The following is a 26,541-nucleotide window of genomic DNA, read 5'->3' on the forward strand; positions in this document are numbered from 1 at the left end:
GTGTTGTGTACTGTGTATTTTTCTTTTTTGCTCCAGTGCCCATAATTCTCCAAGGATTCACTAGGCAGAATACTGGGAGTTTCAACCCACAAATACATATCTGCAGACACCTTCATTTCACCCAACTGGAAGTTAGGGCCTTCTTCTGGGCTTTCTACTAGGCCTGTTTTTCCCAACCTTGGGTCCCCAGATGTTCTTCGACTACAACTCCCAGAAATCCGAACAAGCACAGCTAGTGATGAAGGATGCTGGGAATTTTAGTCCAATAATATCTGGGGACCCAAGGTTGGGAGCCACTATTATACACCTTCATTTCCTGCTGCAATACTACCTGGGAGGAAGCCATCCCAATGTTGCCTGGGATGGTGCTCCTCCCATTGAGCGTACAGGGTGACCAGCCTACCACCCTCAAGAAACATAGCAGCAACTTCCTCCCTGGAAACACGAGGGCAAGAAATAAGATCTAGATGAGGCCTCAGCCTTTATCCAGGTGAATGAAATGAAGGTGTTCTGCCTGGACAATTTTTGGAAAATTCAGGGAGTTGAAATCCAAAAACAAAACAAAACAAAAACACAAAGGTAACAGTGTACACTGGGGTGGGGGGGGAAGGCTTGGACTGAATGTATTATTCCGATCCGACTTCACCCAAGCAATTGAAGGCAGTCAAAAGTCAAGCAACAGCTTTCTTCCCATGATGGAACTTTTCAAATAATATTCCTAGAAAGAACTCCTAGAACGGCAGCCCTACCATCTGCCAGTGTTTTTGCAAGGTAAAATTATCTAGCGATTACTCTGTACTTTTAAAATAATTGCACTATATTATTTCTCTCCTGTTGCTCGGATGAATCATTGGTTTATAAGCCAAGCACTTCCCTGTCAAATGCCACATTAATTCCTGTAATTGTTTCAACATATGGGACGAGTAAAACTTAGTTTAGTTTGGGAAGAATTTCCCAAATTTGTAAATGTTTTCCTAATTTGAGGGAAAGAACTTGAGAATGTGGGAGAAACTGAATCTTTCCTATTCATCCACCCAGAAAGAGGGCTTTGATCACTTAGCTTATAAGAGTCTGTATTAGAATCCCGTATATTAAACCATTTTGGGGGGCCAAATTAGCATTGCCATCTAATTTTTCTGATGGGGTCTTTGTAATTAATAATTACACAGCAGGCAATAAAATATAATCCTCTCTGTACTGGAAAGAACTTGTATCTATTATACTTTACCTGTGCAAACAGGTGGGAATTTTGTTTGGTTCATCTTTCAAAATTTCTTGAACTTTGTTTAAAAAAAAACCTTCCAAGGCTTTTAAAAATAGACTGTAGATGAGAGCGAAATTGAAATATTTATTTATCCCTAGCCATAGCTCATGGAGGAGCACAAGTGTCAGACTACAGAAGACATTGGATTCAGTCTTTTGACATCTCCAGTTATGATCTTTGAAGTTTTGTCTCTGAAACTTTGGAGAACCAGTTCTAATGAAGTTAAACTTTAGTAGCCTAGCTGCTGAAGCATGTAAAACTTTTGATACTAATCACCCCTTTTAGCAGGGGAAGTAGAAAGCTTGTTCTGCTCTAAGGAGCAATTAGTGTAAAGACAATTTTGTTATATCTCTTTGTCTGTCTGTCTCAGATTACACCCAAGAACAGGAGTGTCCAGTCCATCTTTATGCATGGCATTCACCTCAGCTAAGATCTGAAGTACAAAGCCTGCTTATAATATTGAGCAAAATCCAATGTTAGTCCTACCTAAAGTAGATCCAATGAAATGAATCGGACAGTATTCATCACTGATTTAAGTCTCATTGATTCTACTGTAGGTGCTAACATTGGATGCATGCAGCCCTATATCTTTGTTTACATTTCCTGAAAAGCGAAAGTGTTTCAAGCATGAAAATAGGAACTGAAGAGCTTTAATTTCCTGGTATTTTAACACGACTTGGAAAAGTTGTTGTTCAGAATACCTTAGATTCGGTTCTTGCAGTTGCCAGTTGAATGGTTCTAGGCAGCAGTACTCAGAAAATCACAAGCCTAGAGTATCTGGGGGGGAAAAACTGGTTCCAAAAGATGGCAGGATTGGTTACCTGTCAGGAAAGACCAGCAGAGGGCGCAATGTCTTAACAGGGCTCCCATCCTCTCTCTGCACAGATTAACCAAGGGGATCAGATGCCTCTCAGGAGAATTCTGTTTACCCAACTCACCACTTTCAGATGAGCCAAGGAGACCTCAGAGTGTTCTGTGTCCAAGAATTCTTCCCCCTCCCCTTCCTGGCGCCAGTACTACTGAAGAGAGACAGTATTATGGTATTTTATTTATCTGTTACATTTATATCCTCTCCTTCTATAAGTGCTGGGGTGGCCTACATGGGCTCTTTTCCTTGTCTTCTGAGGTTGGTCAGACTGAGAGACCATAATGGGCTCAAGGTCACCCAGAAAGGATCATAGATCAGCCCAGATATATTGTATATATATTGTATATTGTGTGTGTGTGTGTGTGTGTGTGTGTGTGTGTGTGTGTGTGTGTATATGCTTTTAAAATGTATATCTGTATATGCACGCGCACACACGCACACAGGAGCATACACAAAAATAAACATTTTGCTGCTGGTCCATTTTATGATACTGAGAGTTCTGCACTTTTTTCACTGAAAGTGCAGGGTAAAAAGAGTCTGTGTAAGAGAAATAGCATGTGGTCTTCCAATTATATATTTAAAGTTGGTTGGGTAGCAGGAAAGAAGCAAAGAAAGGCAGGCAAGAAGTACGGGTGGGGGCTTTTGTGAGTCCCATGGCATTCTCCAAGGTCCGTTCTGCACAGCATGGTTGCAAAGAATCGCTCCGGGCTGTGTTTCATGAGTGTTCCTACGAGACCAGTCGCCTTGGCTTTGCAAATGCTCTTTTATTAGCAAGGATGCAACCTCTGTGGTTAAACTGGAGCAAGGGTTGGATAAAGCGCCTGTTGCGCTGGGCAGACGGAGTCGATGTCCTTTGTCTCTCATTCCACATTCAAATGCCTACATCTTCTCTCATTTAAATCCTCCTTCCACCAATAAAGAGGAAAACGTATCTGTAATTTTGTTGTTGCTGTTTTTATTAGGGTGATGTCAGCCTGGAAGCAGACTGGCAGTTGGCAGAGAAACAAAACAACACATCGAAGTATTATTGAAAGACTGCACACATACACACAGACAGAGACATGCAGAGAGCATCAGTCATTTCAACGTCAAATCAGCTACCTACAGTAAAGGTTTTGTCATTGTCTCCCATGGATGTATGCCTAGGCCAAGTAAGCCCTTGTCGACTCAAGTAAAAAACCTGGGAGGAACTTTGCACTTGGAAACCCCTGAATCCAGTCCCAGGTATACAATCTCAGCTAGCAGTATTCAGAAGCAGAGGATGCTTGCGTGAAGTCATCAAATACAGTTTTGCTCAGTCCATAAACAATATGTCCGTGAATGCAGATGGACGTCTGGCACAAGTGTTTCAATGGTGAAAACAGGAATCCTATCAATGTCGGCCTTACGGCGCGATGCTCTTCTGTAGCCTCTCCAGCTGCTCTTCAAGAAACTTAATCTCCTCATCAAGGTCTTTCTGTTCAATCAACAAAGAAGTCTTTTCCTGAACAAAGTGCCTGTAGTCCTGAAGCTGGTTCTCTGTCATGTACTTGGAAAGGATACCCGACACAACCCTTTCCCGTCGGTCCAGGTTCTCTTTTAAATCCTTGGCATCCTCTCGTTGCCTAGACAAAAGCTTGTGCCTCTCATTGAGGGATTGCTGAAGAAAAACAAACAAACCAATTCACGTACCTACATCATTCACCTGCTTGCCCTCCCATTACTTTCACATAATAGGAAACTTGGGGAACTGGGAGAGCACCCTCCTGGGGCAGAAGAAAGGTTTGCCTCAGATGCTGCCAGCAATGTTTGAAAAACAGTGATCAGGGGTGTGTGTGTGTGTGGAGGGGGGAAGGCAGCTACAAAACTATTTTTCACACCAGCATCACCTAACCGAGGTGCTCATCTAATGTAACTAGCATTAGTACGTAGGGGGCCTGGCCCTGTCACAACCAATCCTGCTTGATTAACATGATATGTACTGGGCCACAAACAACATCATACATGGAACTGGACAAGTCTAAATATTTATGTTTATAAATATCTTTATGTCCATAAAGATGAGGCCACCAGAAGTGTCAGTGGTTAGAAGAGTTGAGTTTCAGCGCCTGCCTTGAGACTTACCTTCTCCTCAGCATCTGTGTTTTCATCTATTTTCTCCATAGCATTCTCCACTCGAGCCAGGCGGCTGGAGAGGCACAGAAGAAGGCTCACCACTTTCTCCAGGTCAACAATGAACATCATATAGCGCTCATATTCATTGGGCTTACAGAGGTCTTGCACCATGGACTCAAGTGCTCTGCCATGCTCCACATGCTCCTTCACTTCAGACTGGATCAGCTCCCTCTCAGCCCACAGAGTCTGTAGTTTCAACTGGATGCTGGAAATAAGTTCTCTCTGGAAGCAGAGAAGTAATTGAGTTGGATTTAAGGGCAACATTTTAGAAAAAGGGGTCTCTGGGCCAGACAAAACATGAAAGACATTTCAAAGGCAAGTACAATAGATGAATCAAGCCTTTTTGTTAAATGCCGTCTCATTTATTTAACAGGTGTTTAGGCTGGTGATCCCCTACTTCCCCTGCTTGCTTAATTTGCATTAGTCCACAACTGTCACTACTAAATTTGTCTATTGGTTTACTGGGATATTTCCAAAGAAACACAAAATTATATCCAATCGCCAGTGCATAATTTGCACCCACCACAATTCAGGTTCATCTCAGGAAGCAGCAGCCTTTAAAAAGTGCTTGCATAAAAGAGTGCTACACATGGCAGAAGACACTATGGGTGGGCAACATTAGAGGAGCAAGGATGGAAATATAGCTACTTTTCAACAAGGACCACACCTCCCTTGAAAAGGAATCTCTGCAGCTTTTTAAAAACCATGGATTTCCTGCCAACGAAGCTTCAGCTTGATTACTTCCACAGCTGTGGTTTCATTCATTTACTTTGAAAGCAAAAATTATGGGCTGGCACTATCAACAGAAAATGCACTGGTTCTCTGAATGTAGGATGCCATATTTCTTTACAATGCTAGGTCACACTGATATACAGTTCATCATCTTGTCTTCCCCAGCAACCAGTCATGAAGCTATTTCCCCTTAAAGTTATTCCTCCTAATATTTATTGGCAGAGTGTGGAAATTTATTGTCTTAAAAATCTCCAACTACATAGTAGAAAAAGTTTAGGGACCAACAGAGCAGAATTAGCTTCAAGTCTCCTTCATCAGGCCCAAACCTTATTACTTAGTTTTCCTCAACTGGCACTTACTATCTCAATAACTCACTCAGAGACACTGACAGAAAAGAAGTAAAAGGTTCAGTTTTACTCACAGTTCTTCATAGATCAAAACATACAGTATTCTGTAGAAAAATATTAACTGTTTACATCAATTATTATTATTATTATTATTTTATTTATTTAATTTATATCCCGCCTATCTGGTCGGGTCAGGACCACTCTAGGCGGCTAGAGATTAACTAGTTAATTAGCTTCATGACTGGCTATATGACTTACTGACTGACTCCATAGTCATAACTGTACACAGACTGTCTGACTCAAAAGAGCAAGTAAAGAAGACTAAAGAGGTGTTTGTATTTGCGGAGGCTTTCATGGCCAGGATCTAATTTATTTATTTATTTATTTATTTATTTATTTATTTATTTATTTATTTATTTATTTATTTATTTATTTATTTATTTACTTACTTACTTACTTACTTACTTACTTACTTACTTACTTATTTATTTATTTATTTAATATAAATAAGCATAGCGCACCCATGAACATTTATTTATTTTATTTATTTATTTTATATCCTGGTTGGGTCAGGACCACTCTAGGCAGCTAATGGTTGTTGTGGGTTTTTCGGCTCTTTGGCCATGTTCTGAGGTTGTTCTTCCTAACGTTTCACCAGTCTCTGTGGCCGGCATCTTCAGAGGACAGCACTCTGTGCTCTGGTGTAGTTGGCTTGGGAGTGGAGTATTTATGGCTGTGAGATAGGCTTTTGTCTTTTTCTGTAAATGGGTGATTACTGTGTCTTGTTGTGGGTGTATTGTTGTGATAAGGAGGAGAGATTATCTGTCACTGTGACTGATGGGTGTCATTAGCTTGTCTTTTTTGTGTAGTGATACCCGGTCCTTGTGGCTGGGTAGAGTCAAAGGTCAACAAACTCCATCCAGCTAATGACACCCATCAGTCACAGTGACAGATAATCTCTCCTCCTTATCACAACAATACACCCACAACAAGACACACTAATCACCCATTTACAGAAAAAGATCCTCCATACAGCGGCCTATCTCACAGCCATAAATACTCCACTCCCAAGCCAACTACACCAGAGCACAGAGTGCTGTCTTCTGAAGATGGCGGCCACAGAGACTGGTGAAACATTAGGAAGAACAACCCTCAGAACACGGCCAAAGAGCCCGAAAAACCCACAACAACCAAAGAAGTGTCTCTTCAAGAAGTCGCTTCAAAAGTCTGAGACAGGGAATAAAAATTGGCTGCTACTGGATTGATTGTCAGTAAACCCAGAAAGGTCCCTCTGAGCAAAAAACTCTTAAAGGTAGCATATGAGGGTTCCAACAGTATTTCCAACAGTATTTTCAGGCCCGGTTCAAGCTATTTTGCAGAAGTATAGCGCACCCATGAACATGTTACCAAATGGCCCTGAAAGGAATATTTGAGATTAGTAGGCACAGCAAACATAGACTGGACTCCTCTTGCTGTCTACCCTCCTTCCTTTTTCGAATGTCCACACAAGGAAACATGCTTCCTGACTCAAAGAAATGAGCCAGAAATAAACATTTGCTAAACCATTCTTTCCCAAGAGATGGACACTACAAATCTGATCATCCACTGTCCTTGCTGACTACAATGGATAAGAGTTGTAGCTCAGCCAACACATCTGGATAATTTTCACTATAAGGTACAGTACGTCCTATAAGTTTACCTCTTATTGGATTTATTTTTCTGCTGCATTTACATATTACTGAGTATTTCTGTTGCTTGAGTCCATCATGATTGGGATTAGGAGAAATCATACGGGTGTGTGCTGTCCCTCTCTGCCACAGTATAGTGGTCCCTCGCTTAACGGCAATAATCCGTTCCAGGAAAATTGCCGTTAAGCGAAAATATCGTAAAGCGAAAATAAAACCCCATTGAAACACATTGAAACCCGTTCAATCCATTCCAATGGGGTAAAAACGCACCATCCAGCGAAGAGCCTCCATACAGTGGCCATTTTCGCTGCCTGTATAGCGAGGAATCCGTCCCTAAACACAGCGGGGAGCCATTTTAATTACCTGATGGCCATTTTGAAACCGCCAATCAGCTGTTTAAACAACATCGTTTTGCGAAGAATCGGTTCCCGAAGCAGGGAACTGATCATTGCAAAGCGAAATTCCCCCATTTAGACCATCGTTTTGCGGTTGCAATTGCGATCGCAAAAAGATCGTCATAAAGCGGATTCGTCGTAATGCGGGGCAATCGTAAAACGAGGCACCACTGTATACCCTATACTGCCTTTCCAAGGAGGAAGAATTGGACTATTCAAAACTGAATCTATGCCTGTCATATCATCATGTATGTATGTATGTATGTATGTATGTATGTATGTATGTATGTATGTATGTATGTATGTATGTATGTATGTATGTATGTATGTATGTATGTATGTATGTATAGCATGGCACAGTCTCTCGTTTACTTACCTTTGGGGATGTGATGTTCTCTGGATCATCTAAGTTCTCTTTGTTTTTACTCAGCATTTGGTGGATGTGAAATGTGGCATCTTCAGCTCCTTGTCCAAGATAATTGCTAGCCCTGGTTGATGGATCAGTTGGATACTCACTGCTTCTTTGGCTATCCACATACAAAGGAGACATACTTCATTAATCATATGACAAGCATTTCAGTCACTGAAAGACTTGTGCTTAAATAAGTATTCTAGATTTGTCACATTTTTCCCTACCAAATATCTAACCTACCAGCCTCTCATGTGTATATATAATGGCATGGAGAATAAATGGAACAATAAGGGACACCAAAGGTCACAGTGTTGAACAAGAGTCTACCACCTGAACATTTTCCTCTGAGAAAGACTGAAACCCCATTAAAACACTGGCCAGAATCCTATTAGGTAGGCTCACCACCATAACAGATTATCAATTATGAAGTCAGTACTAATTTTTCTTTATCACACAGCAGCCATGTGCTTGGTATGCAACTGGGAAAAAAATGGTACTAATTTCTTAACTGGTAGCAATTTGTCACCAAAATGTACATCCTTGGAGCTATGGTGGCGCAGTGGCTAAACTGCAGTATTGCAGCCAAAATTCTGCTCACAACCCAGGTTCAATCCCAGATAGCCAGCTTGAGGTTCACTCAGCCTTCCAGTCTTCTGAAGTTGTTAAATTGAGTATCCACCTTGCTCTGGTGGGGGACAGCAATGCTTAGCCTACATTAATAAATTGTAAACCACCCAGAGAGTACTTTAAGCACTATGGGGTGGTATATTTATTTATTTATTTATTTATTTATTTTATTTAATTTATATGCCGCCCACACTACCCAAAGGTCTCTGGGCGGCTTACAGCATTTAAAATACAATAAAGTTATGTAGCAATTAAAATACAGTTAAAATATATATAAAATTGCCATCGGACCCACAGCTAATATTATTTCAGTTAAAAGCCTTCTGGAACAGGAAGGTTTTGACCTGGCGCCGAAATGTCATCAGTGTCGGCGCCAGACGAATCTCAGTCGGGAGGGCATTCCATAGTCTGGGGGCAGCTGCCGAAAAGGCCCTTTGTCTACAAGCCGTCCCTCTTACCTCCTTGAGGGACGGCTCTTTCAAAAGGGCCCCCTGGCTAGATCTTAACTGCCGGGTAGGCTCATATAAGCAGCACACTTTGCTTTTTAGCTTTCACTCCAGTATGAATGTGTAATTCCAGTGCTGTGTCCAAATCCCATCCTAGACAAATGTGTCAGAAGGTACCACAGTTAATGGGAAACTGTAGCAAAGACATCATAAACCTCTAATGTTCTTTCATCCAGTGAAAACCAAGTCATGTGGATGCCTCGTCACTTGGTCACATTCCCACAGGACAACAAAAATCATGGGATCCACATCCTATGGGAAAGGGTCTGTTACAGGACGATCCCCGTGCAACTTGGTTTGTTTCAACAGAGCTTGTGCTGGAAAAGGAACATAGGAAACTCCCGTAACTTTTTATCCATCTCGCCTAATGTTTTCTGCTTTCATGAGCTGTGGCTCCCCCGATTCTCCAAAAGAGGACTTTTGCTTTATCAGGTGCCTGATCCTGTTAAGTGGAGATTGAACCTCAGATCTTTAAAAAAAGCACAGCAGAAGTGCTCTGCCACTAAGGGTTGGTCCCTTTCCCAGGACAGTTTGCATCACATAAGGTGTAGGAAACTGCAGGAATGGTGTGGAAACATGACCTGGAATTCTGTGGCTACTTCTGTCTCTTTCTCAGCACTTTACCACTGCCGTTAATGCAATCTAGAGTGTTTTTATCAGGCCGCGGACAATCCATATAGACGTCAATATCAACTGTACGATTAGTACTGCCCCTCTCCCACCCAGATCACAATATCTTACTTGAAACAACCTCCTTTGGGAACTTACTCGTTTTCTTGGGCAAACTGAATCCCCTGCTTCCATCTGTAGGATCTGCCCGGCCTTGAAAGGTTCACAGGGAAAAGACCTTCCATGAGCTCTAAAGCAGTCTTCCTAATGGGTTGAGGTGTTAGGATGTCAGCCAGAGACTTGTCTTTGGCAATGATCTCAACAGCATGATCTCCACATAGCTGGTCCTCCGGAGATTTTGACTGGGCTATCAATGAATCAGCAGCTTGCACTGGGATGCTGTAGGCAAAATCATTTTGCAGGCCTTTTGAATTTATCATTGGACATCCAGTATTTTTACATCCTAGGTGATCTAACAGGGCTGTGCCATGGTATGCCCCCTCCTCGGAGGGATGTGTTCCGTCATTTCCTTCCAAGTGCTGCCCGTGAGATACACTGGACCCTTGAGATTCTTCACTCATTTCCTTCTTCAGTTGAAAATTTGTGTTGCTCTCTTTTTGGAGACAAAATGCTGGGTATTCACAAGCGATCCCTGGGCTACGTGAATCCTCATCTTTTTTGTTGTTTCCTGGATTAGATTCATATTTCCCAGCAACAGTGAAGCTAGAAGAAAGTATAGTGTCAATATACTCGGAATTATGTAAGAAAAAAAATTTATTTTTTTAAAAAAAGAACTTTGCTGGCGAAAAGTTAGACCTGAAACTTCTTAGGCTGGAGGAAAAATTTTTGAAATAATAAGCAAGACCTTATAAAATGTTGTCCAACTTTCAGGAGCTTAGCCTGGAAGTTTCCCCACATCGAACTGTAAAGGTCATTAACAAAGGCAATTCCACACAATTTGACAATAGTTCTTTCTTGTTGATATACTGAAGCTAAAACTGTGCTATTTGGTACGTAATGTTACAGCACTGTCCCTGAAGTCAAGAGCAACTTGCTTATTCCCAAGTAAGTATGCATAGGATCAACGTTCACCTTTCACAGCAGCATATGTACCTTAAATATAACCCTCCTCCTTTACTGGTGACAGCCATATCAGAGAAGGCAAACCAAGTGATTTTCCAAGTGACATTACTCAGGCCTGGGAGCAATAAGTGGCCCAGCCAAGCAGTTCCTGGGGGCCCTGCCCCTCCTCCCTGGCTTCTGCTTCCTCCAGACATGCTACCTCTCTGTTTCCATTGTTTCTTTTAGCTCAGAGCAGATGCTTTGCTGGAAAGGGGCACACAACTTGAATTGGTGACTCCTACTACAACAATGATCAGGACATGCCGAAGGTACCACGCAAATATGGAATTTGCCTCGAGGCATCTTCTAGTGATAAATTTTGGTGCATAAGAGCTTATCACTCTTAGCTCTATCCAGGTTCCAGATTTAAAAAGAAGAGATCTCTTACATTTTTATTATTCATACTCCCATATCCAGGTTAAAAATGCAGACATGCAAACAAAATAAATACATCATTCATAAATGTGCACACATACATTGTTCAGACATGATTGAGACCCCATATGTCATTATCCAGCCTCACGGCGCAACGGTGAAGCTGCACAACCTGAGTTCAATCCTGACATGTTCAGGAAGGCAGACTCGGCCTTCCCGCCTTCCCAGGTCAGCAAAAGGGATACCCAGCTTGCAAAGGGGTGGGTGGGGGTAATGTGCGGCCTGCACAATTAAATTGCAAACTGCATGGAGAGTGCTTTAAGCACTATGGGGCAGTTTATAAGTGGAAACAAACAAACAAAATAAATAAATATGAGCTCAAAATAAGCTCCATTGAGAACAGTGCTTTACAAATTTCTGGCTGTAAAGGTTGAGCTTGTGAGATGCCCAGCAGGCTTCAGCAGAAGGTCTTCAGTCCACCGAGAGGTCACATTTAGCTTTTCATTCGGAGTGCAAACATTAGCATCTAAAATACTATCTTGAACAAAGAAGCAGCCAGCAACGGCTTCCTTCCTTCTCCTCCTTCCCTGAAATATATGGACATGCATATGTATATGTACACACATGCAAAGGCACATAGACTGATATTCTTCTCTCTGGCCATATCTTAGGTTTATACCTCCTCACCTTGCTGACTGAGATCAGGAGAGATATGCTGAAAATTAAGACTGTACCATTGATAGCTACCACAATCCCGGTTTGTTAAGCAACCCTGGTTCATTCATCTCCCTTCTGGAACAGGGCAGATTCACTCCTGCGTGATGTACATACCTAACTATAGATGGACAACATGTGGTCTCAGCACCATTTTTATGGCCCTCCCAAACCCCTGGCCCCTAGCTGGTTCACCACAGTTTTTTAATCAGAAGATTTCTCTTGTGCTCACTGGGGGTAGGGGACAATTCTGTCACGGTTTGAGCTGCCCCCAACATCCCTGAGTCGCTGCTAGATCCTGCAAAACTTTAGTTTTTTAAAAAAGTGGCCACTAGAGGGCACTAGGGAGCTTTATAGTTTGAAACAACAACACTTTGGTCTGCTTAAATCCACTTTTTTTTCAATTAATAAGACATATTCTATCAACTTTTATGGTACATAACCACTGCATTAAAGCAACTAGACCCATGGCACATTTGAATTCATATACCAGCAGGTGTACACTGAATAAAAGAAACTTGCTATCTCAATAAGAGAAAAACTTATTTACCTCATAGCTTGTTCTTCCTTGATAGGCTTTTCTTTCATAGAAATCTGTAAAACAGGTGCAGTAGAAGTACGTGCTGATGTTTCCCTGACTACCGTGAGACCCAGACTTTGTCTAGGGAAGTGGGGAAGGTTCGAGTCCATGTCGGAGACACTGGCAGAAGAATCCTTAAAAACATCCTCATCCATTTCAGTCAGAGACAAGACTGGTGAAGAATCACGAGACTCTCCTTGTACGTTTGAGCACAGGGACCTTCTCCCAGTTGGCAAAGGGGCAGGGCTCAAGGACGGACTTGCCAAAGTGCTAGGGAGTTTATCCTTACTCCTCTTCGTACTATGGGGCTGTTCAAATGCATAACCCGTCGAATCTTCAGCTAGTGACTGCCTGGGCAGGTGTCTCAGTGTAGACTCACAGTTATCCTGAAGATGTTGATGGTTTGCCCCTCGGCCATTTTGACCAGTCTCTGCCCTAGAGAAAACACAGCAGCCTTTCAGAGGGTGAAACTGATCTACACTTTGGCTCAACGGTGACCATCTAATTGTTTCTGAGCTTCCTGATTCTTCCACAGATTTCCCACTTCTTCTAGCTATTGATTTCTATAATTATGCAACTGCTTTGCTTTGCAGCCCCCAAAGCATCTTTTTGGTCTGCCTCCAGGTTCACCTTTGACAGGGAGCTAAAGTTGGTTTCAAATTATATATAATCTTTGTAAAGAATATATATATATATAAAAATCCAACCATCTTTTTTTCATTGATAATTAATATGAATGTAATGTAAGCCGATTTTTCCATAGCGGCACCATTTTAGAACTCTAGTCAACCTGTGAATAGAACTCTTTTTTTGGCCAGTGTTCTACTCGATTTAATCTCCAGCTCTTCTGTCATGGGGATTGCTGTGTCGTTAGGTGATTCTTCTCCAGCCAAAGCAGAGAACATCGGCTTTAACCAAGGAAACTGGAGAATTCACTCCATGACTGGCATCCCTTTGTCTACAAAACTGGAGAAAGCCCACTGACTTTACATTCCCTACTAAGGTGCAAACTTATACCAACACATCATCGTCATCATCACCGTTATCATCAGGGCTTGGCGAACAATATCAAGAAATTTTGCACAGTATTATAAACTATTATAATAAATAATTATAAGTTGCAGATTTCAGAAGTAACATCATCAGAGCTACAAAAAAATGGCAACATTAGGAACATCATAGATACTATGTTGATATTTAATAGATACTTAGGTTTTTGATTAAAACTTGTATCTGGTTTATAATACCAGCCAATGTTTTTATAATTTTTATTATATATGCCTGGTATTTTTGTATAACCGCCACCATTACCACCACCTTAGAATTGCAGAACCTGACGGGACCCTAATGGATCATTGAGTCCAGCCCCATCAAGGAGGCAAATTGGGGGGGGAGGGGGGGACAGAACTTCCAAACTCTGTCTCTGGAGCCGGATGCCTAAACCTCTGAGCTATCCAACTGGTCTTGTACATTTGCAGCCTCCATCTTGGGATTTTAGTTGAAGTATAGGCCTAAAGTCTCAGCATCTGGCTAGGATACTCTTGGATTTTTCTGTTACTCCCAGGCCCGGCCCAGCAATGTCCAGAGTGAAGAAAAGGCCTGCAGGACTCAAATGCTTGCCCATTAAAATACTGCATATCTGTTTTAGAAGTATGATCAAAACTTGTTTTTGGATTTTGGTTTCTTAATATATCCAAACCTATAGTTATCCAAATGCAATGCCTGTTAGGTAGCAAACTAGTACTACGTCAGAACAACGGCCCCTTGTCTAATTAAAGTCGGCTTTTGGGGTGTGTTTGAAAAACAACAATTACAATAATATGTGTGTTTGATATTTTAATGAACATACTGAAAGAACATCTCTCTCCGTTATCAGAAAGCAAATATACCAGAGTGGGAATAATATTCCTGATGTTCTCCTTTTAAGAGGATTAATCATGTAAACCTAATAAATCTGGAAATGTTCAAGAGTGCTTCGAAGTTACTATTGGAATGCGTTGGAACCCCATTATGGTATTGCATTTCATTTGGGAAAGTAATGAGAAAGAACAGGAAGTGGAGATAACAGATGAAGTTTAATGTGCACTGTTCTGGTGAAGCCTGTAGATTTCTCTGCCAATGGAAGATAATGAAATACAGTATATCATCCATAGACTATAAATCTGTCCTGAAGCCCAGGAAAGTCATACAGTACTTATAAAGTATTTTTTTGGTGGTTCTGTATTTAACTTTTATTTGGGCTGGCGCATGTTTTTTTTATTGCACCCATGGCCAAAAAAAGAGATCCTTTTTATTTTAACATTCTACTGTATTTAGAATGTGTCATATGAGTAACCTCCGATATGCAGATGATACCACTCTGATGGCGGAAAGTGAGGAGAAACTAAAGAACCTTGTATTGAGGGTGAAAGACGAGAGTGCAAAAAACGGTCTGAAACTCAACATCAAAAAAACTAAGATCATGGCCACTGGTCCCATCACCTCCTGGGAAATAGAAGGGGAAGATATGGAGGCAGTGACAGATTTTACTTTCTTGGGCTCCATGATCACTGCAGATGGAGACAGCAGCCCCGAAATTAAAAGACGCCTGCTTCTTGGGAGGAAAGCAATGACAAACCTTGACAGCATCTTAAAAAGCAGAGACATCACATTGCCAACAAAAGTCCGAATAGTCAAAGCTATGGTTTTTCCTGTAGTGTTGTATGGAAGTGAGAGCTGGACCATAAAGAAAGCTGACCGCCGAAGAATTGATGCCTTTGAATTGTGGTGCTGGAGGAGACTCTTGAGAGTTCCCTGGACTGCAAGGAGAACAAACCTATCAGTTCTAAAGGAAATCAACCCCGAGTGCTCATTGGAAGGACAGATCTTGAAGCTGAGGCTCCAGTACTTTGGCCATCTCATGAGAAGACTCCTTGGAAAAGACTTTGATGTTGGGAAAGTGTGAAGGCAAGAGGAGAAGGGGACAACCGAGGATGAGATGGTTGGACAGTGTCATCGAAGCAACCAACATGAATTTGACACAACTCCGGGAGGCGGTGGAAGATAGGAGGGCCTGGCGTGCTCTGGTCCATGGGGTCACGAAGAGTCGGACACGACTAAACGACTGAACACACACAGAAAGCTATTTATTCATGCAATGGTGTTGGCACTCTTCACAAACCCAGTCTCACACTGCTTGTAGAACTGAGTGCAGGACTCATTACATGCCTGATCATGCAAAGAGGATCTAACAGGAGGGGGAAAATAGTGCACCATTGCCATTCCATGTACATGTTTTTTCTCCAAATGGATTTCAGCCAAGATTTTTATGCAAAAGCCCCCAATGTTTTTGCTAATACTGCTACTGGCAAGGTAAGTCCTGGTCTTTCTGTTCTTCTGGAGGAATCAAACATTTCACAGCAGTTGGCAATTTTTAAAATGGGGTTTCTTAATTAGTTGAAATTCCATTTTTGGTTAACTTTAGGGCAAACTGATTGGCTAAAATCCTGTTTGCTCAGCTGTGCCTGTGGAAAGCTGATGAAGTCATCAGTTGGAGATATTTTCTGGAAATTAAGCACTTCCAAATTCTGCCCCATGGCTGCCACAGCCCCAGTGCAATCTCTTTTATCGCTTGAAAGCTGTGGGAGCCATGGGACGAGAGGAGGATGTCTCTGATTACCAAAAATCACTAGTCAGTAATGTCATAAGACTTCTTCCACCACACAGCTCTCATAGCGTCCATACTATGAAAACAATTGCATGAGATGTGAGGGAGCCACAGGACAGAATTAAAAATCTCCCCCTGATGATGACATAATCAGTCTTCCACGGGTGTAGCTTCAAAAACAGGATTTCAGCCTTTTACCAAATATTGGTCACTACTATCTAGAACTGGGTAGGCAAAGATGTAGGAAAGGATCTTTTCTTTAAGGCCAATCTACCATTGCTGGGCTTCCCTGAAGTCCCATTTAAGTACAGTGGTGCCTCGCTTAATGAGCGCACCGTAGAACGACGAAATCGCATAGCGATGAGGTATTTGCGATCGCAAATGCGATCGCATACCGATGGCCCCTATGGGCAAAATTCGCTTTGCGATGATCGGTAAGCGTTTCGCTTACCGATCTTCACAAAATGATGCCCGCGGATCAGCTGTTTGGTGGCTCCAAAATGGCCGCCGGAAGCCCCAAAATGGCCGTGCACAGCGTTTTCGCGCCCTGCCTTCACTTACCAAGGGCACGAAAATGGCTGCCGGACCCTGGAAACATTGCTGAATGGTGAGTTTTTTGCCCATTTGGAACGCATTAAACGATGGGCTTCCCCGTTCCGTACAGCGATGTTTTCACATAGCGAGGCACCACTGTAAGTGAGAATGGCACACTCTGCTCACTGTACTAAGTATTCCAATACTTCTGCTTCCCCCTCCTTCTGCCTCTTTCTTTTTTCCATCTGCTCCTCCAAGATTGTGCTCCGTCACTTAACTGTGTTGGCACAGTTCCCACTCAACACTGGCCATCCCCTTCTCCAATCTGCCTTCCAATGCTGCTTGGGGTATTCGCCTAGTCCCTGTCCTCTGCTTCCCCAATGCTGATGGCATTTCGAGTTCAAGGTTAAACGAGTATGCTCATTATAGTCATTTCTTAATATCTAGGTTCTGCCACCTGCTGGTGCGCACCCTTTCGGTTTGGCACAATCAGTCAAAGGACACAGGGATATCCTTAAAAAGGTTTTGTCTGTTTATTTTTTTTAAATGGGGAAAACAATTATTATATAGTATTTGTATTGACTGTAACAGAGTTCTGTGCATCTGGAAATTCTGCATTTTTAAAATTCCGAATCTGAAGGGCTATAATTCCAAACCTGAATTCCAAATTTGAATGTTGGTGCTAGTGTGCACCCCTAGGAAAAACTTCTACTGCATAGAAATTATAGTTCTCAAAAGCATTGCCAGCTTGCCCAGGGACTGGGTAGATGTCCTTGTTTAGAAGTTTCCATGACTACCTCTGGATAGCCATTATGTAAGATATAGACCAGACATTTACAGTTTTCACCATGAGACCACGCAGGCGACCTCCTTGGAGGCACCTGTACCCAGAAAGCACGGAATGTGACTTGATTCAACCTTTCTGTGAACATGGCTGTGGTCTCTGCCACAAACAATTTCCCCAGTCACAGTAGCGGAAAAATGTGTCAGCAGAAATCGAACCAGAAAGAAATAGAAATTATTTTGGCAACTCAACAGCTGTGTCTATGTTTTCATAAGGGCTGATAGGACTCCCTTTTCCATGTGGAAACATCATGAGGCACAGATTATTATAAAGACCCATCACACAGTGAAAAATGCTAATCAGATGAGCAGGCCCTATCATTTGAAATGACACACTTACTTGGGGTGACTCAGATAGTGTCCATGATCCTCAGCTGGCGACGTCAGACAAGCTGTAGGTGTATAGAAATCCTGCAGAGGGAAATTAGCATGAAGGAATCTCTCTGTACAAGAGAAAGGCACACAAGTGGCTCTCTCCTTTTTTTTTTACATATGCTACCAAAGCATAGGGGGGAAATCCATCCAGTTCACATTTTAATATGTATTTCCTTGATTTGCTTTCCTTGAACAAATGTTCAGATCCAAACATAACTGCACTTTTTGTCATGCAATTCTCCAATTGAAAGCTACAATAAAACTGTAAATATTATGTACACATGTATATGTACATAATATACAAAATGTACTATAATGCAAAAATGAGCATAATAGACAAAATGGCATACAGTATAAGAATTCCATTTCAAGGTATGTACACATGGAACAGCATATGACCACCTGCCTGTCTACCTTCCTGCCTGCCTGCCTTCCCTCCCTCCTTTCTATCTGCTTCCTAGACGATGTCTAGAGCGTGGGGTAAAAATTGAATAAATAAATAAAAATAAATAAATTCCTTCTGTGGAAATGGGACAAAGCAGAGCTATGACTAGGAAAATGAGAAACTGACTAAAACTCTGAACTGGCAAATCAATCCATCCTTAATGATACCTAGTGGAAGTAGACATTCCCAGCCTTAACCTGGGAAAGAAATCTTAAATGTTAAAAGTAAAATAATCAAGATGTGTAACAAGTAACCTGAATTGGGTGAAAGTTTTAAGAGAGAGAGAGAGAGAGAGAGAGAGAGTCAGGTTGTCTTGGGTACCTGGTCTCTTCTTGTGTCAAAAGTGACCATACAATGTTATGTAAAGTGCTTTACTTCATCCTTCTTGGTATGAGGTTTGCTTAACCTGCTACAGATAACTGCAGCTCATTGACAAGTTAGTGGGGAGTGTCTCACTTGCCCAACTGGGTGCATCAATGGGCAACATAGCCAAGATATGTACCAGCATCTCATCACATAGAGGCAATTACCTGCAGCAAGTAACAAAAACTTTATGCAAACACAAAGAAGGGCTCAGATATACATGGGAAGAAACCGGTTTCTGAATTGGCTTTAGCATGTTTGAAATCGGTTTTAAAAATTCCAACTACACAGCACACAGGGAAGAGCTGGTTTTTTGAGGAGGAAGTGTGTTTTTTTAATAGGAAAGCCATTTTACTCGGCTGCGAGAAAGTCATTTATTTTAAATTGCTTATGAAATTGATTTTTTATGAATAATTTTGGCCTATGTGAACACCTCTGTCAGTGGAACTTGTGTTTGTGGCACTTGTCAAGTAATATGGAGATGGTATAGAACACCAACAAAATTGAATACATTGAATAAAGAGAGATCATCTATATATCAGAGATGGAAGGAAGAAAGAAAGAAAGAGGAACATACTATCATATGTGGTGGACATGTGAAAAGAGACAGAAGGAATGGTTGATTAAATTTAATGAGATTAAAGAAGTTCTAGGGACTAAGATACAAAGATGTCACATATGATAGTATGTTCCTCTTTCTTTCTTACGTCTCCAACATGTAGATGATATAGCTTTGATATCTATATTCAATTTTGTTGGTGTTCAATACCTTCTCCATATTACTTTATAACAGTTTTCGTTTACCCTTACAGAGTCTTAGCAGCAGGGACGGACTGGACTTTGTTGTTGTTGTTGTTGTTCATAAAGGATGAATGCAGATTTGGCTCCGAAGAGTGATGAGATCCTTTAAAAAGTTGAGTCACGAGGGACTGGGCCACTGAGCCAGCCCTGCTTTACCCACAGAAAGTCAGAAAAGCAGAGTAGGTTAAATTAAATTGGCCTCCTTCCCTCTTGTCGTTTCCATTCAAGACCTGCCTCTTAAGAACTAAATTGGGCAAGACTGAGTTTCTCCAGGATGCGGTGAATATGTTTCTTTTAAGTGTGCATTAAAGCTTTTAACTGTGTAGATAATCATTTTTATTACTATTATATGTCTAATTGGTTTTTTTTTAAGTTTGTAATTTATTCTGGTTTTAGTTCAACTAGTCCTTTGTGAGGCTCCTTGGCTCCTCTTCACTGGGAGAACCTGGACAGAATTTTATACACTTGAGCGCCTGGACAGAATGTTATGCCTGCCCTCATCTGTTACCGCTTGTGGGTGCCGTGCCATGTGGAGGCTGACTTTTTGAATAGGAGAACCTGCCTTATTCATGGACACTCTCCATACACACTGGATAACACAGCCGAGCCATAACTGGGTGACACCCAGGTCAAATAACCCCATCTCCTGCCCACTCTTCCCTGATGAGTGGGCACAAACTCCCCCCCATGAAAAAAGGGGAAAAGAATGTGAGGTTCTCCCAAAAGAAAGAGGAAGTTTATGTTTCCAAAACAGAGAGAGCTTAATAAGGCAGAGGTGAGGTGCTGCTGTTCATTTTCTTATAACTTGCCAGCAAATTTAACTGTAGATTTTGGTATCCTCTACACTTGAGCAACCTGGGGAAAGCCTCAGTTATTCCCCGCCAGTTACAGCCCTCAGTGGATTACGTCTCTGGTTGAGGAGCTGGAGATTGGGAGTTTAGTTCCCTACTGTATTTCCTTGATGAGCCTGGACTTGATGATTCGTAGGGCCCTTTCTAGCTCTGTAATTCTAAGTTGATGGGGATCATGACCAGGACAGGATCTCCTATTCAGAATGTCATCTTCCACAAGTGAAAGACAATCAGAAATGGCAAAAGAAGGGTGCAGTTTACAAGTTTTCTCTGGTTCCCACAACTTTTCCCATGGACCTGAAACGTCTGTACAGGACTTATGTTTGCTGCTGTTTACTTAACTATATCTCAAGAAAGGAGGGACTAAGGACAGGCTGTTATCTAAGAAATAATAACTTGAGTTGGAAAAGGAAACAAATACCTTCTCAATCATTTACACTCTATTTTCTTTCCCTTTTAGCTGTGTTTGTATTCCTTATCCTGTTTTCCAACATTATCTTTAAATGTCATTCTTTGAATTTTTTGCACTGGGACATATACATTTAACTTGTGATGTTGGAAATATTTGTGGGGTGTGACTTTCCTGGTCCAAAAAAAAATCTTGCCATGTACTTTCGGACTTTTCAGTTTTTGACTTTTAAGTTCTTCACACTGGTACAATCCTAATGAAGTTGTGTTTAATCCATGAAAGCTCAGTTTATTGTGTGATCATTTTTTAGTGATCTACTGTATAAAGGTATTGCCTATTTTTGCACTTGAATTTTATTTTGTTATGATCACACAGCTGCCCTTTATTTCAGTACTAATATAATGGCATCTGATGACATTAAATTACTGGGGGATGTGAATAAGAGATGATCTGACACTAGATTTTAAGAAAAATTGGGCATGACCAGCCAAACCTAATCCCCAGTTATTTCAATGAGAGAATGATCATGTAAAGTAGACTAACTCCATTAATGTATCATGCCTACAGTTGAGCACACTGACGTGCAAATGAAATCAAGAGGGACTGAGTTTCAGCTGGATCATGCCCATTCATTCAGACTGAAGGAAAGAGTCATACAAAAGGTGCAGATTATGAACCTAGACTCTACTAGTCTACTTAACCAAAGACTATAAACATTTGTGGCATGTACATTACTATGATGCATAATTATGTCACATTTTTCCATTCAATGAGCACTTCCTACCACATAATGCAAATGTGTGCCCTTTCCAATAAAATCATGAGTCATTTCTTTTCACAAGGAAAACACAAGTTAATGCCTATAATAATGTCAGCATATTGGCCCACGCAAGTAAGCATTTAGATTATGAGTACAAGAAAGGGATCAACACTGTAACACATCTGGCACAAACAGTAAGTAATATCTTAATAGCTATTTGGCTACCTGCACAGGTAAAGGCGTTGATCTTGATCCCCCATGGCCTTTGCTGGTGGCAGAAGAAACAGAGCGAATAAGGCATTTTGTTGAGGCAAAGTTGCTGGCCCTAGGATCTACAGATGTTGAAGCAGTGGGGAAGGAAGATGGTTCAAGAATTCGACACAGACCATCCATACTCTGTAACTTTCCACTGTTACTGGTGTCTTCTGAAAACCTCTTCGGATTTGCAGTCCTCCCTTGCAAAGGGGGCTTCTGCTGCTGCATGTTGTTGTTGCTGGCAGGAGCTGGCTGCTGCCCTGTCTTTCGTTCCATGTACTCAAGAAGGGCTTTGTGCTGTATTTGCTTCAGTTCTGCCTTAGTAAGAGCCCTTCCTCGACTCTCCATGGATTTAATCCTGAGGATCCTGGTGTCTTGCTCACTTATCTCATCCGAGTGGGACCTTGCATTTTTCTTTTTCCATGACTCGTTTTGGTCTCTCTGATCCTCCAGCTGGTTGAGCTTTTCTGGTTCAGAATAGGAAATCTTCTTTTGTTCGGTGGTGGCCCTTTTCCTTCCTCCAATTCGGAGATTTGGCAGCCTTTGGGATTCTTCTTCCTTCCGGAGGTGTCCCAATGGCTTCAGGGGTGGAATTGACTTGGGCTCCTCATTAGTACTAGATAAAGACAAAGACCTGAGATGTTGAATAGATGGCCTTGAAGAGGCTTTCTGTTTTAGCCGAACAGGCAAACTCATCTGTAAATCCTTCCTCTTGAAAGAAGTTTCTCTGAGGACCTTGCTTTGAGCAACTTTGAGTTTTTCCCGATAGTCATTCTTGAAGTTCTCATCAAGGGATGCTGATGCACAGCTCTCCATAATTAACCCCTCATCTGTGCAGGCAGTCTCATCCACATGTTGGTTATTGTCTCCTAGTATCTTTACTGGTATAGCTGAGACTGGGCAAGCGCTCCTTGGAGAGTTCACTGAGGAGACGTCTGGGTCCAGAGCATTATGAGCTTCATGACTCATAATGTTGGGATTTTTCCCACCAGAAAGGTAGTAAAGCAAGGGAGTCGTCCTTCTGTTTATCTTTTCGCTGGCAGAATCCTCCTGAGATTGACTTTCAGCCTTCTTCGAACATGGCTGTTTTGGAAAACCGACAGTCTTGAGCATTTCGTCTTGTCTTGAGTTCATAAGAAGTTCAGGGCTACTATAATGATCATTTTCTTCTGGTTTTCTAAATCCGTTGAACGGCTGAGATATAGTATCCTCTGCATCATGACTGTAATACGATACTGTATTGGTTGGCTCATAAATTATGGCGTGAGGAGTTTCTGTAAAGTCCAGGCCATGAGAGTGCGGTTTCTGCATTGTGGTTTGTTGTTTTAGAAGTGGCTGCCAAATATTTCTACTGTTTTCTTCTTCTGAACAGATGAAACCTTTCTTTTCTTCATAGCTATTAATTATTCCCAGCCCAGACTTACCAGGAAGAGAGCTGTCAGTGTATTTTAAGTGTGTTGTCCTTATGCATATGTCCTGTTCCAGCGCTGAACGACCCTGTATTCTGGACAGCTGCAGAGCCGGGTGAATCTGTCCCTCTGGTTGACTGGATACTGCCACGGTGCTTGGCAAATCTCCTTCTGCAGTGGGTGGTTTGTGTACACTGCAGGCATGAAAACACTGTTTGTTCTTTTGTGTATCATTAACAGCATTGTGGCTGGTTTGTAGCAAAGGAAAGGAGTCAGAGTTCACCATCTCAGGGATTTTATAAGCGTGGATTGCATTCTGAGCCTGCAAAATCGTCTGGGAAGAATCAGGCATTAATTTTTCTTGGGAAAATGCGGAAGGTGTGATGAAAATGAAAGAGTTCTTTTTCTTCACTGTGTACGCTTTGGCAAGACACCCAGCCCTCTTTTCTGTGACTGGAGTTTCGTCTTTACCTCGGGAGAGGCAATAATCATTGTAACAGTTTGTTGCAGCGTCAGAGAGGAGGTCTTTCCTGATCTCTTGAATGTACACGTCTGCTTGTATACTGCAGTCAAAGCAAATGCCAGGAGTTTGATCTACATCCGTGTTCGCTTCGTAGCTCTCCAGTTGAGCTGGAGGGCAAGGAAGAGGAGATGGAATTTTGCCCAGTGGCGATGGTGATGGGTGCAACGCCCCAGGGATAGGAGTGCTTCCATGCAGTCCGCTGAGACTAGTGACCTCCAGTTTGCAGTGGGAGCTCTTTCCTGTTCCCTTGTGTTCATAGACCTGTCTAAGTTCCTCCGGTATTGCACAGGGATTATAAATGCCTGTAACATACCCTGTATCCATATAAGGCAGCTGCTCTAGGGGGGAGTCTTGCTCACTGTAGCATAGCGGGACAGGAAACTCTGGAAGATTGGAGCCCCCTGAGAACGAACTGTATGCCGAATCTGCTTTGCCAGGAATGTGCAGGCACTGGTCGATGCCACCGAGAGATTTCTCTGGGGCAAACCTGGAATCATCACCAAGTGAGGCCACTGGTTCCAAGAGCTCATCTATTCCTCTGATGTGTCTTGGGTTCCATCCTGACACTCCATTCTCACAAGAAGACATATTCAGTACTACAAATCAGTCTGGACTTGCAGGAAAGGAACTGATAAATAGAGAAATCTTTGGTCTTCTAGCCACCAACTGGAATTTTTATGTATCATCATCACACTTCAGGATTTTCAAGATGGTGCCTGTAAAAGGGAAGAGACAATTGAAATAATTTCTAATGGCTTTTTGAGGGTGGGGGTGGAATCATCGGGAAGTAGAGAAGCAGAACAGCTATGCTGTTGCTTTCATTCATCATATGCCCCATTGTTTATTGGAATTTGACCCCGATCTTGAGCTTTGGTCACTATGAGTCCTCTCAGCTTTCCTCTGAGTTCCCTCCTTCTCATCTGACATCTCAGTTTGACATTCTCTGTCTTGCATCTAGACAGACTAGAAGACTACAGGCTCTAATATTTTGGCTTGATACTCAAAACAGGGACAGTCCTTGATTCAGGCACTGATAATGGAATAGTCAACAATGTATTTCTTGAGTCATTATAACTCAGAGTATATCATAACCATTTGCCTGTGCTAAATATATACCTAATAGATTTGAGCAAAACAATTTCGGTAAAACTAATTATTTTTGCAACTGGGCAATGCTTAGGACAAATATTTGCTGTACATCTGGCTCACAGTTCACATGTTTCAAACACTGGCAATTTATGTTAATATTTAGCTATGTCAACACATAAGAATACAAAGATGGATAGAAAAGGCAGAACTGCTATCCATTATTTAGATGTACAATGGCTCATTCATTAAGAGCATGATGGGAGATTAAGAAAAGCCAATCCATTTTATCCACACTGTGTATTATTTTCTACACAATCAGTGTCCTCTTCACTTGTCTTTTTCCTGAGGGAAAACATCCCACATGTAAAAAAATTACCTTTCTTCCTAGATGAACTGGTCCAGCCTTTCAGTCATTGTGGTTTTCCTTTCTTACATCTTTGCCAACTCTAAAAACTCTTTGCCAGGGCCAAATTGCCCAGACCAGTACACAGTATTCCAAGCAGGTTCACATCATAGACAAGTATGGAGACATGACAGAAGTCCTAGCAGTGAAATATGGCTGGGAGCTACAGTTCAGTCACATCTAGTAGGCCACATATTCTCTGTCTCAGAATTAAATGAATGGTTGAATACAGTAAAGGGCTGGGCCCAATGGAAGGGAGGTGGAGATGGCTTTCCATGACACAGCAAACAAATGAGACTAGCTGGTGTCGTTGCCTCCTTAGTTTGGGGCTGAAAACACCCTAGAAGGAAGGGACAGCCTTGGGATCTGGGGGTGGCAGCCACATCTGCAACAGGAACAGAAATAATCCCGCCATCAGCAATCCGTCAGGAGCCCCCGCTCGTCAAACAACCTCAGACTAAAAAAAGCATTTGGTACGAAACAATGGAGAGGGGTTGGTTGCTATTAATTTTTTATCATTTAAATAAATCCCTCTTATTTAACCCACAATGTTTGTTTACCATGACATAAGGTGACATCTGTCAAGAAGCAGTATGAAAAGTAGCAAAGACTAGGATGTCACCCTGCCCATCTCCACCAAGGCTCTCTGTGAGTGGAGATTTTCCACAGTTCTGGGTGGTGTGCCCCTTTCCATTGTGAGCAAGGCAATGACAGAGGGGGAGGGACTGCACACAACATTGCCATCTGAGGTCTTCATTATAAATAGCACTTATGTGAAAGGAACAACTATCAAGTCAGTTGGTGACATTCTTAGCACGTGGGCAGAGAAATCCTATTTGACGTTCCTGTTGAGAAGCATGGAAATCCCCTGGCAGAGAAACCACCATGTCCATTGTCCTGCTATTTTGCTATTTCTCTCCTTCCTCATTGATTACAATGGAAAAGAAAAACCCATGTCAGCCCCAGGACTGAAGCAGTGATGGACGGTTTCTGTGGGTGTTTCAGGGGAACAAGTGGGCTTTAGGTCTGACAGATCCATGCCTGCCCTCAACACAACACATTTTCTGCAATGCCTAACCCTAAAACTTTAGACTGGTGTGCTGGGAGGAACTCCGGTAGGGCAGCCTGTTGCCTCATCAGCTTTACAATGAGCAGATCCATGGAACAGGACTTCTGGCACTTCCGCCTCCAGTTCTCCACACTGAAGAGATTAAATTCCACCCTCCATACCATCCTCATATATTTGCTACTCTTCTCAGTTGGTGCTGAGTTATTTTTATTACCTTCCAATTACTGTTAAACAACTACTGCTCATCACTATGTTGGCACATTTTGAATTCGCCGTCCTCCACAGTTAGTACATCCAGCTCTTTTTGCCAGCTCAGAATACACATCATGCATTTGACAAAATGGGGTGCAGTCCATAATCATCAGCTTATGGG

The 26,541-nt window shown here is 42.0% G+C and overlaps 1 protein-coding gene across 1 annotated transcript in view; it reads right to left on the minus strand.

Annotated features, from left to right (window-relative positions):
- Positions 1-3,067: 3,067 nt before the first annotated feature.
- The window catches only part of SHROOM1 (shroom family member 1), a 51,200-nt gene continuing 27,726 nt past the window's right edge, over positions 3,068-26,541 (minus strand). The window contains exons 2-8 of the mRNA XM_020813670.3: positions 21,646-24,323; positions 17,757-17,827; positions 12,364-12,828; positions 9,762-10,325; positions 7,825-7,975; positions 4,236-4,508; positions 3,068-3,771 (exon numbers count right to left, since the gene is read on the minus strand). Coding sequence (XP_020669329.3) covers positions 3,517-3,771; positions 4,236-4,508; positions 7,825-7,975; positions 9,762-10,325; positions 12,364-12,828; positions 17,757-17,827; positions 21,646-24,195 — 4,329 coding nt within the window. The 5' untranslated portion in view covers positions 24,196-24,323 and the 3' untranslated portion in view covers positions 3,068-3,516. The remainder of the gene's footprint in view (positions 3,772-4,235; positions 4,509-7,824; positions 7,976-9,761; positions 10,326-12,363; positions 12,829-17,756; positions 17,828-21,645; positions 24,324-26,541) is intronic.

This window comes from Pogona vitticeps, chromosome 2 (genome assembly GCF_051106095.1).
Source record: "Pogona vitticeps strain Pit_001003342236 chromosome 2, PviZW2.1, whole genome shotgun sequence".
Classification (NCBI taxonomy): Eukaryota; Metazoa; Chordata; class Lepidosauria; order Squamata; family Agamidae; genus Pogona; species Pogona vitticeps.